This window comes from Protobothrops mucrosquamatus, unplaced genomic scaffold (assembly GCF_001527695.2).
Source record: "Protobothrops mucrosquamatus isolate PMUCROS unplaced genomic scaffold, P.Mucros_1.0 scaffold_168, whole genome shotgun sequence".
In the NCBI taxonomy this organism is placed as follows: Eukaryota; Metazoa; Chordata; class Lepidosauria; order Squamata; family Viperidae; genus Protobothrops; species Protobothrops mucrosquamatus.
This window is the reverse complement of record NW_015386244.1, coordinates 1,620,743-1,639,389: the sequence shown is the minus strand read 5'-3', so window position 1 is coordinate 1,639,389 and position 18,647 is coordinate 1,620,743. Positions and strand designations below refer to the sequence as shown.

The window sequence follows — 18,647 nt, the reverse complement described above, 5'->3', positions numbered from 1 at the left end:
GCCGCATTTTGAACTAGCTGGAGCCTCCGGGTGCTCCTCAAGGGAAGCCCCATGTAGAGAGCATTGCAGTAGTCCAGGCGGGAGGTCACAAGGGCATGAGTGACCGTGCGTAAGGCGTCCCGGTCCAGAAACGGCCGCAACTGGCGGATCAGGCGAACCTGATAAAACGCTCCCCTGGTCACGGCCGACAACTGGTCATTCAATGTCAACCGTGAATCCAGGAGAACACCCAAGTTGCGGACCCGATCTGAGGGGGCCAAAGTTTCGCCCCCTATAGTCAGCGATGGAGTCAGCTGACTATGCCGAGGCGCCGGCAACCACAGCCACTCGGTCTTGGACGGGTTGAGTCTGAGTCTGTTCCTCCCCATCCAGACCCTCACGGCCTCCAGGCATCGGGCCATAATAATTAATAATAATTAATAATTAAGTTGTGGAAACTAAAGAATATTCGGTGAATGCGTTATCAACAAGAATAAAAATATATTGATTCAGAGGAAGCTTGCAGTATGAAGTATAGACTAAAAAAACAGTGCATATGAACGCCTGGTAGAAATTAACCTTTGTCTTGTAGGATTACTTCTGTTTCTCTCATATTTTACTGGCCATATGGGTCTTTTCTCCACAGTTAATTTTTAGTCTTGCTATGAAGTATAAAAATATACTTGGTAGATGGAACATTGCCAGGCTAGATCAAACTTTCCAGATTAATGACATACAAGAAACTTATTCATCTTTGTACATTGTGAATGAAAAGGACAAGAAAAATGACATACAAAGTAATTTATTTTCTTTCATTAATTATGAGTTATTTGTTCAGAGCCTGTTATGTGTAATTGTTTTCACAGGGCTGTTGTTACAGAAACTGAAATTGTCTAGTGTTACTGAAACATTCTATATACTTTATTTCAGTAGAATTTAAGTATTTTTATCCTTACGTATATTTACCCAGTTTCTTAAACAGATAACCTACATTCATCAATCCCTTGTATTTTACCATTTCTCCTTTGAGCTTTTGTAGTTTTACAATTTATTATTCTTAACTGCGTGTTCTTTTACTTTTTAATGCTCTTATTTCAGAAATCAGTTCTTGTTATTTTTAAGGTAAATTGTATGGATAGAAATTCAGCAAGCTTGAGTCAAGCATCACAGCATCCCCTCCTGGTATATGTCTGGGTCAGCTTTGGGGGCTGGAGGGAATAGTTCTTTGGTGGTAATCCTTCGTTTATGGCTGATTCCAATCAGTGTTAATGATGAGGCAGAGGTCTAATTGTCTGCATTGTGGGGTATCTCAGGTTTCAAGTCTCTTGCCATTCCTTTTCATTCATGAAAATGCTGTATTTGGGCATGGGGTTACATGTTTCAGGCAATGCTGTTGAGCTGCTAATCCAGTTTCTAGAGGCTGTGAGGGCCTTTATAGGGATGATCTGGCTCTAAATGCAGAGCAAGATGGAGTGGCTCTGCGTTTTTGGCCTTAGATCTGGCGGGGTATTATTTTTGTTTTTTGATGGAGTAGCATTTGTCCAGACAGAGCTAGTGGTAGTATGGGTTTTTTTCCCCTGGATTTACTGCTCCTGCTCAAGGAGTAAATGCCAGCCATGCTTACCTTTGTACAGATTCATCTTATGCACATGTTGCACCCATCCTTGGACCTTTAAAAGAGTTGCTCACATTCACTCATGCCTGGAACGCTTTCTGATTGGATTATTGCAAAGTGCTTTACAAAATGGGACTGTACTTGAAAATCACCAGGAAGTTAGAACTAGTCCAGAATGTGGCAGCACAAGCAGTTTTGGGCACCTTTCAGTTTGTCCATATTACACCACACTTGCGTGAGCTGCACTTCCAGATGTTTTCTAAATAGAATGCAAGGTCCTGTTGATCACCTTTAAAGCTTCTGAATGGCAAGGGGCCAAATTATTTGCAGTACTGTTTCTCCCCAAGAGAATCTGCTCCTTCTACTGAGTCAGATAAACTGGGCATACTCCAGGTCTCTTCTTTTAAAAGTGGTAGACTTTAAAAGGAGAGACTGGAGCTGAGGGATTGTAATTGTTTATATATTAAGGAATGCTGTTTTAGAGCACCGTGATTTTTTTTGTTTATTTTGGCTTTAATGTTTTCTTTGATGTTTATTATTGGTTCTATGAGTGACCAAAGTTTGTGGTACATAAGATGGGTGGCCATGTATTTTTTTATATAAAGGTATGCTTGCATCTATCTATCCATCCATCCATAATTACTTACATGTGTACATACATCTGAAAAACTAACAAGCCCTGGAAAAAAAAATCAATTCAGCACCATTTTGAGAATTTCCATATTTTTTTCAGATAATTTCTTCTTTTGACCAGGTCAGATCTGTAGCATATGCTCAACATGAGTCTAAATAGTCTGCATGAACTTTTTATAAATGTTATTGACCTTAAGCCTCTAGTCCAGTTAGCATATATAAATTATATATAAATTATAGACAAAATCAGAGCTAAAAAGCTTATATCCCTTTTGGCTCATAGGGAGGGTGAAAAGTAGATCCCTATATCTGATAATCTATGAAGACTTTCAGTTTACTGTACGTATAATACAGATTGAAACTCATTTGATCTTCTTCTGGAATGCAGGACCTGTCAGTCACTCCCAAGATTTGTAAATAGTCACATGCTTTTCTGCTTTTCAGATAAAGAAATATACTTGAAATATTATGGAAAAGATGTAGTCAAAGTATTAGAGAAACATGGAAATATATCAATAGAAATGATATGAATTGAAATTGTAGGATGAAGGATGAAAGATTGTGGTAGCAGTGAAATGCTGGATCTGGAAGCTAAACAGAATCAGGCCTGTTTAATACTTGCATTGGAAACTAGCAGGAAATTCTGGGGCTGTAGGCCACACTGGGAAGTTGAAAAACATCTCAGAAGGCAATGATGCATTTTTCCCTATTGTTTCCAAGAAAACTTATCTGTGTCTATGTAATCACAGGAGTTAAGCATTGTCTTCACAAAAGAAGCTAATGCTTTATTAATTTTAGGATTGTTGAGAGGATTCTCACTGTAATATTCACTTATCAGTAAGTGAATGTCACGTACTTATTCTCTTCTTTGGAAAATTTTATTTTTTTCCATAGAATGGATGCATCCCCTCATAATCTATTTTCTGTTCCATGTAGGTTAGCTTCTCATAATAGAGATAATAGGTGAGAATGGTGTGTATTTGTTGCTTTAATATTTTAGTCATTACCTTCAAGGGAGGAAGCACTATGTGGAGGAGAACACCACACTCTGTTAATTCATCATATGTAAACAAAAACCAACGTTATCTTTATTAGGATAATGCATCCTAACTTTTAAAAAATAAACTCAATATATTTTTTTACATTTTTTTACTCTTACATACATATGAATATTTACCTACAATTCTTCTTTTTGGTGCAGGAAACTACACCAACAGTTTGAAATGTATAAAGAACAGGTGAAGAAAATGGGTGAAGAATCACAGCAGCAGCAACAGCAGCAGCAGCAGCAGCAGCAGCAGCAACAACAGAAGGGTGACGCTCCAACCTGTGGCATTTGTCACAAAACAAAATTTGCTGATGGCTGTGGCCATAACTGTTCATATTGCCAAACTAAATTTTGTGCACGTTGTGGAGGACGAGTATCTTTACGTTCAAACAAGGTATGTATATGTTAAATAAACTTTTATTCTGATGTTGATTATTTCATTTGTTTACCATTTTTTCCAAGTCTGATACCCACATTTTAATTGGCATACTTGGGACTGCACTATATACTGCAGTGGGTGGGCCCAGAACAAAATTTGATTTCACTCAGAGATAGATAAAATTAAATATATTTATGACTAAATAACCTGTGATCCTTGGTTCATCATTTAGTCATATTTATGACTAAATAACCTGTGATCCTTGGTTCATCAGTTCAGTAATTCCTCACCAAATTCCTTAATGCCTTCAATAATGTCAGAGCTGGTAATATACTTCACTGTAAAGGTTCTTAAAAATGTAGGGAGGTATTCAGAGATGTATCTGCCTTGAAAATAGCCCGTGTTGAACTGTATAGAATTATCAAACATCAGGAGTTAACCACAAGAGATATTTTATGACACTTTATAGTATGCAATAAAGCGCTTTATGGAGTATAATTTTTAAGAACATAAAATATTTTATAAAATTTGCCAAATTTCAATTCCATGGGCCTCATGGGTCCCATATTTTAGGCATATTGAGGAAGTTTGCCATTTGAGGTAGTTTGCTTCAAAAGGTTTTGCCTCATGCACTGTTCTATCCAGTTAAATGTTACAGACACAAAGAGTTTTAGTAGTGTATAGATGAGTCCTAGTAGCTTGGATGAGGCCATTTAGGCACTGAATCCAATTCTTGAATGGATTAAAATGAGTTTTCTAATCTCTGATATGTGTTCAATTATATTCAGCTTTAGTTTCCCCTTTTTATTAAAATTCAGCATTACATGGTTACTTTCACAAAATGTTCTTGCTACTCCAGTTTTCTTGACTAAGTAAATAAAATATATAATGTTTATTTTCAAATCAAGGATAGCTGATTCTCTTGTATCTTCCTCCAAACTCCAACGGAAAAAGATTATAACTATTTCTCAGTCATGTGTTTAATAATTTTCTCCATCTGTCACCTTCTGTTAAGTATTGGACTAGAAGGCTTAAATGTTCCCTTTCCAATTTATTGGTTCAGCATTTATTTATATGGACTTGTCTATTTATTTGCAAATTTGGACTAAATATGCAAACAGCTAGAAAGGGGGTCAGGTTACATGCTGTCTTAAAGATATGTTAAAATCATATGCATGGATTTCTTCATGGTTTTTTTTTACAATTCGTAATATCTAAGAGAGTGTATTATTTGTTGAGCTATCTCCTTTCATCTGTTCTTCTAGATTTTTTGAACCAGTCATAATTATTAGAGGCAGATTTTTCTTATATAATTAAATAATTATCTGTATTCCCCAGTTGTAGCTGAGTAGGAAGGACATTAATACTAAATATATATTTTATAGAAATATATACATGTTTCATGTAGTTTTCTGGCTCACATATTTCATACTTATACCTTTATTCTGACTGTCTCTCCATCCTTTTTTAAATAATACTTATTACAGTTTAAAATTTCACAAAAGCATTATCTTACAAAAGATAAAAAGCTAATACAAAGATACATGTATATATGTATATATACAATGTTGTTGTTAATTGCGAAGTCGTGTCCGACCCATCGTAACCCCATGGACAATGTTCCTCCAGGCCTTCCTGTCCTCTACCATCTTCTCACGCCTACTGCTTCAGTGACTCCATCCAGTCACCTCATTCTCTGCCGTCCCCTTCTTCTATTGCCCTCAATCTTTCCCAGCATTAGGCTCTTCTCCAGTGAGTCCTTCCTTCTCATTACGTGGCCAAAGTACTTGAGTTTCAACTTCAGGATCTGGCCTTCTAAAGAGCAGTCAGGGTTGCTCTCCTCTAGGACTGATCGGTTTGATTGCCTTGCAATCCAGGGGACTCGCAGGAGTCTTCTCCAGCACCATAGTTCAAAGGCCTCAATTCTTTGGCGCTCAGTATATATTAAATGTAATATAACTTCTATAATTTTAATAGCTTATCATGTTCTCCGATACTATAATAAAAGCTACCTTTTTCCCATATCTCATCTCTTATCTATAAACAAATTCTTAAAGCCTCCTCATCAGTCCTAATCAGCAAAAGTCCACTAATAGTTACCAGAAATAAGGACATACTATATATCTTAAACCCAATCAAATAAACCAGCTTTATATTACTTTCTTTTTAATACAATAACTCATATTTTTTCTAAAAATACATTTTTTCTATATCTCATCTCTTAACTATAAACAAATTTTCAAAAACCCACTTAGTGGGAGCAGGAGCAACCTCCATCATCTTGCTGGCTTTCCCATTGACATTGCTTGTGGAAAGCTGAGAGGGAGAATTAGAAATCACTCCTCTTCTTCCTCAGCAGACCCATGGGACTGCTTGCCACTTTGCTGGAGGTTGCAGGAATTAAGGGGGCTGTGGACTGTGAGGAAAATTGCACCCCCGCTCCCCATCTCAACACATCCCCAAGGGCCAAAACATGCTCAAGGGTTGAAAAACTAGAAGTTACCAATGGGGACAAAAGTTAACACTGGAAATCTAAAAATTTGCAAATTTTTATGTGTATAAATTAGGATGTGTTTTTAACTGAGAGACGTCAACTAATTGACCAGTGAACTAATCCTTAACTATATAGCGTATAATATGAATAGGGCATAACATTTGAAGGCAGTTATTAATTCCTTTGTATCACATAAATAACAGCATATTTTTAAAGTGTTGCTCTGCTTTTAATTGTTTGTTCCTGCCATTCTATGATTCTAAACTCTCTGACTCTAGAAATATTTCTTTACCTAAATAGGGAAACAGAATGAACCAGGGTGGGCAGAAAATCAGTCTGTGTGGGAGAGATTTCCAACTTCCTGTCAGTTTCTCCACTTAATTTCCTTGTGGGAAGCTGGCAGTGAGCATTGGAAACCCACCCAGCTGCTGCTGGGTGGGGGAGGCAGCAAAAGAGTGCACAAATGGCCAATGTGGTACAAGTGTAGAGGAACATGAGGAAGGAGCACCTTTGTCTGTTTACTTTCTCCCTGCAAGTTTCACACATGCAAATACTTTGGTAGTGGGGATATGGCAAGGAGCATCAACAATTATATCCATTTGTTCCCTGTTCCCTAACAACCTGTGGGAAGCTTTTAAGAAATATTGAAAATAAGGATGACATGACCATGGCTGACCATAGCACACCATTGCACTGAACAGCAGCAGTATAGCATCACTGAAGTGGTAAAAAAAATCCCCAAATGTCATATCCTTCAGAGTAATGGTCTCAGCATTCTGCATATTAGCTTATTTCAGATACCTTTTTTTGACAAGAGTTTTGCCCTATGATGCAGTGTTTCACCCAAGTGAAGATTACAAAGTATTGAACAGTCACAAGAATTTTAGGAGTATATACTATATATGTATGAATGTATGAACAAATAAACATATATTCCATAATTGTGATATAATGGTGAACTAAACTGCTTATTGTCATATACAGTTGCTTCCCCCCCTCCGGATATGATGTAGAAACCTATCAACATTTTTACTTTCACCATTGGGATATTTTTTTAGGGAGTTTCTCACTCACTTATGGTTGCTTTGTAAAATAATTTTATTACTACACATCTGGCCCTCTCAATTCCTGGCAAATAGATGGGAAAGAAATGGAGGTAATGACAGATTTTATCTTCCTGGCCTCCAAGATCACTGCAGATGGGGACTGCAACCAAGAAATTAAAAGATACTTGCTCCTGGGGAGGAAAGCTATGGCAAATCTAGACAGCATACTAAAAAGCAGAGACATCATCCTGCCAACAAAAGTACGTATAGTCAAGGCCATGGTTTTCCCAGTTGCAATGTATGGCTGTGAAAGCTGGACCATGAGAAAGGCTGAGCGCCAAAGAATTGAGGCCTTTGAACTATAGTGCTGGAGAAGACTCCTGCGAGCTCCCTGGATCGCAAGGCAATCAAACCGATGAGTCCTAGAGGAGATCAACCCTGACTGCTCTTTAGAAGGCCAGATCCTGAAGTTGAAACTCAAGTACTTTGGCCACCTAATGAGAAGGAAGGACTCACTGGAGAAGAACCTAATGCTGGGAAAGATTGAGGGCAATAGAAGAAGGGGACGACAGAGAATGAAGTGGCTAGATGGAGTCAGTGAAGCAGTAGGTGTGAGAGGACAGGAAGGCCTGGAGGAACGTTGTCCATGGGGTTGTGATGGGTCAGACACGACTTCGCAACTAACAACAATTTCAAGATATGTCTAAATCTGCTGAGATTTCAGCAGATGTTTTCCTCTGAAGACTAGATGTGAATTACAAAACGATGATGCATTTTTGTAATACTTCTGGTTTGAATTTGAGGAGTGGGAGAAGAGGGAACAATACTGTCATATAGCACTATATAATAGTTGCAAATGCATCTCTTGAGATAGATCTTGGCTGTGTCATCTGAAGTACTGGTTGAGACAAATATTCGGAGGCAAGTCCCTGTCCCAGTTTAATACACACCTCTCCTGTAAGGAAAATACAGCTTCTCATTTGACCTACTATGAACTCTCATATCACTCTCTGTATATGTTGGGTCAAGGAAAACCATTGGCTGAAGTTAAGTGGCTAAGGAAGTAATGCAAATTTTCTCATTCTGCTGCTTTACACTGGAATACCTGATAAAAGAAAGGTTTATCAGCCTGATAGAATTTAAGATTACTATTATGAGTAATAATTGATGATTTTAAAAATTGAAATTAAACTTGAAACATTGATACTGAAGTAATAATTTGTAAGGGCATAAAAAGCTGGCTTTCCCCCCTAACCATTGGGATAGGGTGAGTTTGGAGCCTAGGGGGACTGCTGATGGCAGTGAAACTCCAAATCCAGACCTCGATGGGTTGCTAAATTTGATTTCCATTGATAATTTTTGTGTGATTTTGTTGTCAGCACATTCAACTACGGTATGTAATGAACAAAGTATTTAATAAGAGTATTTCATTCATTCAGATCTAGGATGTCTTATTTTTGTGTTCCCTTTATTTTTTTGAGCAGTATATGTTTGCATGATGCACCAAGGTTTGGCTGGAACTACCTTATCCATGGATCCAGTGACTGTTTTGTAAATTGAGAGGTTATAAATTAGCCTGTCACAGATTAACACTCTGTCCTAGATTTGGGTAACATAGAAAACTATGATTAAAAATTGGTTAACTTGAAACTAACATTTTAAAACTCATTTTGGCAAAAGCAGTGGTTTTATTAGTATAGTATAGTATAGTATAGTATAGTATAGTATAGTATAGTATAGTATAGTATAGTATAGTATAGTATAGTATAGTATAGTATAGTATAGTATAGTATAGTATAGTATAGTATAGTATAGTATAGTATAGTATAGTATAGTAAGTAATATTCCATTTTACATTCAGGAGCTCAACATCAATGAGAGAAAAATTAGCAAAAAAGATACAGACCAACTCTGGAGGCTGAATGTTAAAATTGTATTATTTTGTTAAGGGCAATGACTCTGAGATGATACTTATATATTTGACTAGTACTCATGCAAAGTGAATGCTCTAACTCTGCCATAAAGCATTTCTTTATAACTTATAAATATTATAACCTAGCTGAGGCATAGGTTAAAGGCTTTTTAGTTCTACAGCCTGAATAGTGTTTGAGTGTTAAATTGTATTTGCCACCTGGTGAGGCATTCTGAAACAATATCAAATGTTGTTAGGTTTCAGTCATATGCCTTTATAAAAGTTAGCTAAGCCATCCGTTGTTTTAACCACAGGTGTGTAATAGCACACCTAAGAGTCTTTTGAGTACAGTTGGGCTTCATGCCACAGCAGCAGGCTATTAACATTTAATAAGATAGATTTGGCTTCAGATGCTGGAAACCGTCTGAGGAATAGACAGATTGCTAGATAGATAATGAAGACATTGCTAATAAGAGAGTAAAGTTGAATATATCTAGGATTTGTCTGGGCTTTGTGATTAGAATTTTGTCTAAACAATTCCTATAGAATAGCTATCTTAAATTTGGGAATTACTTACAAGTCTGCTTGCAAATGGATATCCTCCCTTTCTTTTTTGTTTGAAACAGTAATTAATACTTAGAGCAACCTTTTATTTTACCTCCTGTATTTAAAAGAAAACTACGTATGGGGAATAGGTTTAAAAGAAGCAATCTGGACTTAAATTCATTAAGTCTGTAACATGACATTTCTATTTTTTTAAATAAAATCTTGTAAAGGAATAATTACAGTTGCAATTGCTTTAGTTATCAAAAGATGTCTTCAGTCATGATCCACAGGATCAAGAAAAAAGAAAGTAATTGAGGTAGTTATCAGTTTCTTAATTTGTGTGGATGGTTTTTGTGGGTGAATGTTATGATGAAGTTGGTCTTAATATTAGTAAAATGATTTGCTCCATAAGGTGGTTTAAAAATGTATAAAGCAAGAAATTTTTGGAGTATATAAAAATTTATATCAGCTGCAATGTATTTATATGTAATAAACTCCATGCACAAATGAAATTAATTAAATGATTATATTTACTAAATACACTTCCTATAAACATATTTACATACTTTCATTTTTCACAATTACCAGATGTGATACAAATAACAATTTTATGATCTCCTTATTTGAAACTTAATTATAAAAATCCATATTTGGAGGGATTTTTGCCAGTTTTAATCAGAAAATGCACAATATTTCAGTATATGTTGCACACATCAATATTTTGACTTAGTAGAATAAATTGTAGTTTTATACTGTAAAGCTAGGCTTAGTAGTTCTGTGCAGGGAGGAGCAAAAATAAGTTAGCTTTTGTTCTATATAGTTGACAAATAGATTTGGGACTTGATGGAAATAATTATTATTTTACATGATTGTTTAAGACCCAGCAAAGTTTTTTTTAAAAAAGTATTTTTTATTGATTGATATGTGCTGTCAAGTCATTTTTGACTTCTAATGACAACATAGATTATCTCCATGAAATTAGGTGTTTAGGTAACAATTTAATTGATTAATTGGTAGTAAATAACCATAGAATTTTGCTATTTGCTGTTTTTTAAGATTAATCATATAATTTAAAAATGTAATATTAAATGAACAGTAGCATGTTATCAAAACATTAAGAATTGTAGACTAACATACTGTTTCAGATTACTATTGAATATATACTTGCTGAAGAATATAGACATTGGTGTATTTTAACTGCACTATTAATTCTATTAAATTCTGTGAATTTGTTTCTAATCACTTGTTGAGTTTTTCTGATACCATTGATCATGAGCACCATAGACTTGTGTTTTCTATGATGAAGTATTTAAGAGAAGATAAATATTCAAATCTGTGGGTTGTTTGATTATAGCACATTCTTTTACATATCCCTAGGTGTTTGAAGATAGTACTTCTGTTTTTAGCATTTATGGTGTGAATTGGCTCTGAAACACTTCTAAGTTCTTTATGAACTAGAAAGAGTAATTAGAGTACTAGATTTTATCTCCATTTTCAATGTGAAGCATTTTACTTACGGTATCATAGTAGCTTTTTGAGTCATAAAACTGTAGAGCCAGGAAATTTGGTAACTATGCTAAGAAAGAATAGGTTCATTTGTCTAATGTAGCACAAATGGAACCTATAATTTTATGTGTTGCCTCATTGACCTTACAGGTCATTGGTGTCAAATTAATGGTTTTTTAAAAAGTAACAAGGCATTCACTGATTACAAAGCAAGGAGTAAATATAGCAAAAGAGAAAAAAGTAATTTATAGCTCCATCATACTGTGAATCATATATGATTCATACAAAGACTGATTCTGTTTCTAATACTCCTCATAGATCCAGATAATGATTCTGAAGCGATTTTATTTAAATCCTTACAATTAATTCCCAAAGGAATTGGACAAGACAGAATTCCATACCTCAAGCCATATAAGCAGAATTGCATTATCAAAGTTGGAAGGAATCATGAAAGTAGTCCCAATTTTATTGTTAATGTAGAACTTTCAGGATGTATAACATTACAAAACTCTTGCTAAATAGCTGATAAGTCTCTGTTTAAGTACTTCTGGAAATAAGAAAGTACTGTCTCCTGAGTTTTGTCTTCTGACAAACTGATCATATAATTAATCTTTCAGACTGTACTATATACTCCACCTTCCCCTGAGCTCTCAGAGCAAAGACACAGATGTTACATTACATCATGTCCCCTTACACAAAATTTTATATAACTTTCACCCCCCCTCCTCTTGGAGGTTGCTAGAAATTTCTCTACTTTTATATAGTCTACATCTGTGTGGTGTTTTCAGTTATAATGGCCTTTAATTCAGTTATAATGGCATTTAATTCAGTTTTGTGGTTCAAGATCTAGTTCTAGCCTGGCTTTGTAGAACAACATAGGATAAGTTGACTCTTCTTTTTGGCAGGACTCATAATTCTCTTTGTTCTAGGATAAAAATATCTTGTTTCATCCACTTTTACTATTCTACGAACTCTTTGTAGACACACTACCATTATCCTTGAAATATGATGCTTAGAAAGAACTAGAAAGTTATTGATAATTGAAATAACTACAAGGAATGATATAATTGTATAAAATTAAAAATACTGAACCTACATTTTGGTAGTTAAAATTAGTGACATTGGTCCCTGATTATACTTTGTAATAAACTTTGTTTCTGCTATATATCTTTTAAAAAATAACAGTTGATAAGAAGTAGAATAAGGAGCAGTTCATGTCAAAAGTGGCATTCTTCAGTCAACAATATTTTATTGGCAAGGAACAGATTTATAATCTCAAATAAGTGCAATTCTGTGGAGTACTACTTTTGCTTATCTATTTTATTTATTTATTTGATTGATTGAAAGGTTTCATTCATCAACCTTCTAAGGTTTTGACAATGCTGAATAAGGGAAACATACAACTTTGAATTGCATTTAAAAGAATATTGACAAGGCAATTCATGTGCAAAGCTATAACATGCACACATGGTATGTTCATAGCTGCTTGATTTCCTCCTCCCACAGTGTTCCCACACCATTAGCATCTTCTAGATGCTTTTCAAGGATAGTTCCTCATAGAGCACACTGCAGTAATCCAGTTGGGAGGTGAGTGATCTTGATTAGAACCTTCAATTAAAAAAAGGACTCACCTGGCACGTAAAAATAAATTGTGTAAAGTTTTGGCCATACCTGCCACTTGTTCCTTGAACCAAAGCTATTAGAAACAGGAGAAAAATTATCCAACACCATCAGGGAGCAGACAATCATCTTCTCTAGAGCCAGTGGAACTAGATGAAATGAGGGACAAACAAATCAAACAGAAAATGAATAAACTACACCCTCTTTCAGAGAAAAGTTCACCTTTGTCAGGACCTATTGCATGACATTTCTTCAAAAACCTTAGCTAGCTAGGAGGGACATGGGTCCAATGTATAGATAGCTGAGCTTATGGTTCCCAGTTCCCTACTTCTTCAGGAGAATTTTCTGTTCACTTTCTTCTTACTATATAAAAAAGATGCTGAGACTCTAGAAAGAGTGCAGAGAAGAACAACAAAAATGGTAAGGGTCTGGAGGCTAAATCTTATGATGAATAGCTAAGGGAGCTAGGTATGCTTAGCCTAAAAAAGAGCAGTCTTAGGGGAGACATGATCACTATCTTCCAATACTTGAGATACTTTCACTGGGAAGAGGGGATCAATTTATTTTCCATAACACCTGAAGGCCGGGCAAGATGCAATCAGTGGAAGATCATTAGAGGAAGATCCAACCTGGAAAAAGGAAGAATTTTCTGACAGTAAGAATGATTAATCAATGGAACAACTTGCGTCTTGGAACTGTGGGTGCTCCATGGCTCGAGGTTTTCAAGAAAAGATTGGACAACCATTTTCTGGGATGGTATAATAAGGATTCCTGCCTTGGGCAGGAGCTTGGACTAGAAGACCTCCAAGATCCCTTCCAGCCCTCTGATTCTGTGATTATTCTGTTTGCACTGATACAACATGCATTTCAATACTGTATACTGTAAGTAGATAACCACAAACCTGCCAGAATTTAATAGCAGTTCTATTTTTTTACCCCCAAAGTTCAGGTCTCACACAAATTAACAATAATAACATAAACAAAGTATAATGTTAATCAAACATTATTATTAATTTATGTGGGGGTTGAATCATCAATAACTGAAGTAAAACATTTGAGGTCAGACAAGCCAATTATCAAAATGCTGTGCAATTCTCCTCAGAGTCCAAGGCTGAAAACCAGGTGACCAAGTCTGTTATCATGAAAAGATCTTTAATCTGAAGCTAACATAAGCATGACTGGGTTCCTAAATTCCTAGTTCATCTTAGTTATAAGTACCTTTTTCATATGTAGTAAAGCAACTTATTTGAACTGCATTCTTGAATCTTCCTTTGTTAAGTTCATGACTGCATATTTGCATGCTAAAGAGAGATTCATTGCTTTGCCAAAGTAAAACTGTCACAATTTGTATACTTTGATCAATGTCCAAAGAAAACTCTTTTAAGTAAAAAAAAAAGGTGCCTAAAAGTAAGGTGCCTAAAAGTACTTTATTGCATAGAGTCCTTATAAGGTGCTACCTGCTCTTCAAGCAGGAATGTGAGTCCATATAGTTAGGATAGGATAGGATAGGATAGGATAGGATGACAAGGCAAGGCAGGGCAGGGCAGGGCAAGGCAAGGCAAGGCAAGGCAATACTTTAGTGAAGTCCATTTACAATAAAGTTGCTTTGAAGAATAGTCATATAGGTAGTTCTCAACTTTCAATTCTAATTGGGACGGGAAATCTGGTTGTAAGTCATTACAATTATAGATCAAATTACTCATGTGACCAAAAGTTAATTTTATGGCTTTTTTCATGGCAGTCATTAAGCAAACCATTTATTTGAATGAACATTTTTTGCGTGAAATTTGCCAAAAATGTGAAAAACCAGCAAAAAAACTGCATACTAAAATCAGTGATGTGGTCACAGAATGCCACAATGGGTTGCAAAGCTGAACTGCCCAAGATTCAGTCACATGACTGTGTGATGTGTGTGATGTGATCATTTATGACAGCCAGGAGTGCTCTACAGGTCATAAACTACCTATTTTGTTTCTGTCATAACTTTGAAAGGTCAAAAATAACTGTTGTAAGTCAGGGACTCCTTTAGCCAGTTGTGACTTGATCAATAAATTACAATTTTTCAAGTATATTTTCTTTAAGAGAATTTTAAAAAGGGCTGGAATTTTAGGTCAAGTTTTAAGTTTCTACCCTATAAAAAGCAGTGGATTTCACACATTTTATTTTTGGCAAGGATAAAGTTTCTGGTATTAAATAGAGATCTATGGTTAAATATATTACCAGATAATACCAGCTTATACAATGTTTATTTCTAAGCAAGCATACAGAGGATAATTTTTTTAATCATGTTAGATTATTATTTCAGAGTACAGCAATATCACTATTAAACACAAGATGGTGTCTCATCCTTTGCTATGAATAGTGAAGTTTCTCATAAGGGGAAAAAAAAAAGGACCTGTGTCAATGAAGATTGAGAGCCAGTTTGTTGTAGTGTTCAGGGTCAGACTAGAAACCAGGGGATGGTGAGTTTAGTCCTGCCTAGGCACAAAGCCAGATGGGTGACCTTGGACCAGTCACATTCTCTCAGCCCTAGGAAGGAGGCAATTGTAAACCACTTCTTAAAAACCTTGCCGAGAAAACTGCAGGGACTTGTCCAGGTAGAATCCAAGAATCAGACCCAATTGAGTGGAAAATAGGTTGCTGTTTTTCAAAATAATCCATCTTCCACTTTTTAAAATTATTACATGTACAACATTTTAATGAGTTTTTATTTGAATACAAATGATACAATTAAATTATTATTATTATTATTATTATTATTATTATTATTATTATTATTATTATTATTATTATTATTATTATTATTATTATTATTATTATTTAGATTTGTATACCGCCCTATCTCCCTTACGGGAGAATTAATATAATTAATTCATCCTATTTCCCACAAATTTGTCAATCATGATAGTAAATTATTGTATATATTTAAGAAATATAATGATTTTCAAGCCATATTTATTTATATTGTTTTTTAATGAACAAACTATTTTTATTAACTTATATAGAAATATATTTAGTTAAAACAGTGTAAATGATTAAAAGGCAACAATACAATAGATTCCTCTCATGTCACTTCTTCAACCAATTCCTCTCTTTGGGTAGGGATTAGGTTGAGGATATCAGATCTTCTACCTTCTGACAAATGAAATTGTCAGCAAAAGAAGATAAGAATTTGTTGGACCTCTGATTCTTGGTAGAATTTAAGCTGATATTAGGGTGCTTTCAGGGCCAGTTCCAACTCTGAGAGGAAATCAACAGTGAGCAGCCAGTTCTACAGTTCCCAGATAAACTGCTACCTGAGGAGCTGCAAACAGATGTGAGATAGTGCTGAATTACGAAACAACCTGTTCTCAAAGTTCCAGTTGTCATAGTATCCCCATGGTCATGTAATTGCAATCCCCGGTTTTTGGCACCCAGGTTATGATTATGAAGTTGAAGCATCCCACAGCCATGTGGTCGCCATTTGCAATGTTCTGGTTTCCTATAAGCAAAGTGCAATCGTGTGGGAATGACCTTGAGGGGCAAGGAGAAGAAATATTTCTAGAGCAGTGGTTCTCAACCTTTTTAAGGCCGCGACCCCAACCGGTCGTAAGTCGAGGACTAAACCGGTTGTAAGTCGAGGACTAAACTGGTCGTAAGTTGAGGACTAAACTGGTCGTAAGTTGAGGACTACCCAACCGGTCGTAAGTCGAGGACTTTCCCTGCCCGGGAGCGCCGCACATGCGTGGTTCCGCCCCCTGCGCCGGCCAAGGTGTAGCTGGCAAGCGGCAGAGACGGAGCAGGTCGACCACCAGCTGGCCCAGCCCAAGGGAGGTAAGGCACCCGCCGGAAAAGGGGGAAAAAATGGCGGACAAAAAAAATGGCGGACAAAAAAAGGCGGTCAGCCTTGCTTGGCGACCCCCATGAAATGGTCCATCGACCCCAAATGGGGTCCCGACCCACAGGTTGAGAACCACTGTTCTAGAGAATGATAAGGAGGAGCCCCCAATGGCTTACTGATCAAATACAGAAACTTAGGAAGGATCTGGCCTCATTGGTTAGGCTGTTAAAATGACAATGGGAGATTTGTACTTTCAGACTTGCGACATTCTGTTAATGAAGCCTTAAATAAATTAGAATAGCTCATCTGGTCACGTTTACTGTCTGGTTTACCTGGGAAGACTGACACAAAGTCAGTGGGGAAACCAGCAAGAGATCACAGATGGTGACTATGTGATGACACCTTAATGATGGTGTGAAATTTGCTTAATGAATCACTGGAAAGTGCTGGAGCCACCATCAGTAAGCAATGGGGTCATGTGATGTTACACTTTAGAACCATATCATTTAGTGAGGGAAATTCAAGTCCTAATTGTCATTGTTAACCACGGACTACCTATATATTTTCCAATCCAACAGAATTTTGGAAAGTAATTATATAAGGGGCTTGGCACTTTCTCTTCCTGCCTATCTACAAAATAATGTTCTGGGAACTGTAGAGGAGCAAGCTTGATGTTGGAAGTGGCAGAAGAAAGACCAAATTCAAAAATAAGCTGGATCACAGCTGTGATCTGTGAAGGAAAAAAAAAAATCAGGAAAACTGCCTCCCCAATATATTTTGATGTAAGAAACTGCTGAACAATGACTTGGGATGTTGTTGACTATTCCATTCTAAGCTCCTTTGCATCTTCATTCCCCTCCTGGTGATTTGACACAGAGTAGATATGCACAAATGTGCAGCGGCACAACATATTTTTTTGTTACACAGATAAAAATACACATGACTGTATGATCATTACTGTTTAAGAGTTGGAAAAATTTTCAGAAACTATGCTCTGCATACTTTCTCTACCTTGTTTATTTTAAAGCAGTTGTGAAGGGCTCCAGTACCAAACAGAGCAATGGCATTGTAGAACAGAATTAAAATTCTTTTCAGAAGCCCTATTAATATATATGGAAAATAGTTGTGCAATTAATGTTATTACTACAGTAGAGAACAGAACAGCTGAATGAGTTGCTTCTTTTCTTTATTCCTTTTTTGCTCTTTTTTTTTTTGTAAATAGATCCTGTCAAGCAGCTATAACTGATTTTGGTCCTGCAACTTTACTCTCAGCTGAAATTGATGCTGATCTGCAGAGAATGAAGCTTGAGGCTATTTTTCTTTTCCTGATGGCCTCCTGGCCTTCCTTCCCACTTTATCTACCCGCTGCTTCTATTGCATATGATCCACCCTAAAGGATTATTCAGAGACCTTGGCATGTTATGGTTTATGAGGCACGCTTGATTTAGCAATTAAAGGAACCTGTTCTCCAATATTCTCTGCTTTTCGATCTGAAGGGTTTTTTTAAAGATAAACTTTCCCAAGGTTTTTAATGCCTCTCCCCCCCAAAAAAAACATTTTAGATAGACTGTTTTTTTTTTTTTTTTTACAGAAAATCCAAAATGCTTCCCAACATCATAAGATTCTGGTGTAACTATTATTCTAGTACAGAAATGAGGTGAAGCAATTGATATGAGGCCACAATGCCTGGAGGTAGGGTAACTGGAATGACCTCAAAAATAATACCAGACAGACTAAATACATCACTTCTCCTTGGCTGTTATGTAGTTTTATGTATTTTCAAGTATTTCCCCTGAAGGTTTCCTACAATTTCAATCTTTAAAACAACACATTACACACATCAAAATAGGAAAATAATAATTCTAGGAGGATTTTTTTAGTTTGGATCTGTTGGAAGTATATGTAAAGTGGAAAAACTGATATTATAAAATCAGATGTGTTTGCCTGGCAAGAATACTGGCTTTCATATTGAAGAAACTAAGCATTCTTATTGAAAACGGAGATATTAAATTGACTGTGTTCTTCTGAACTCAGTTGTGATTTTATTAG

At 36.0% G+C, this 18,647-nt stretch overlaps 1 protein-coding gene across 16 annotated transcripts in view; it reads left to right on the top strand.

Moving 5' to 3' along the window:
• Positions 1 to 18,647, top strand: part of RIMS2 (regulating synaptic membrane exocytosis 2) — a 255,960-nt gene that overhangs the window by 40,446 nt on the left and 196,867 nt on the right. For all 16 annotated transcript variants that reach the window (XM_029285245.1, XM_029285243.1, XM_029285246.1 and 13 more), the window contains one exon: positions 3,429 to 3,669. In XM_029285245.1, the coding sequence (XP_029141078.1) occupies positions 3,429 to 3,669 (241 nt within the window). The remainder of the gene's footprint in view (positions 1 to 3,428; positions 3,670 to 18,647) is intronic.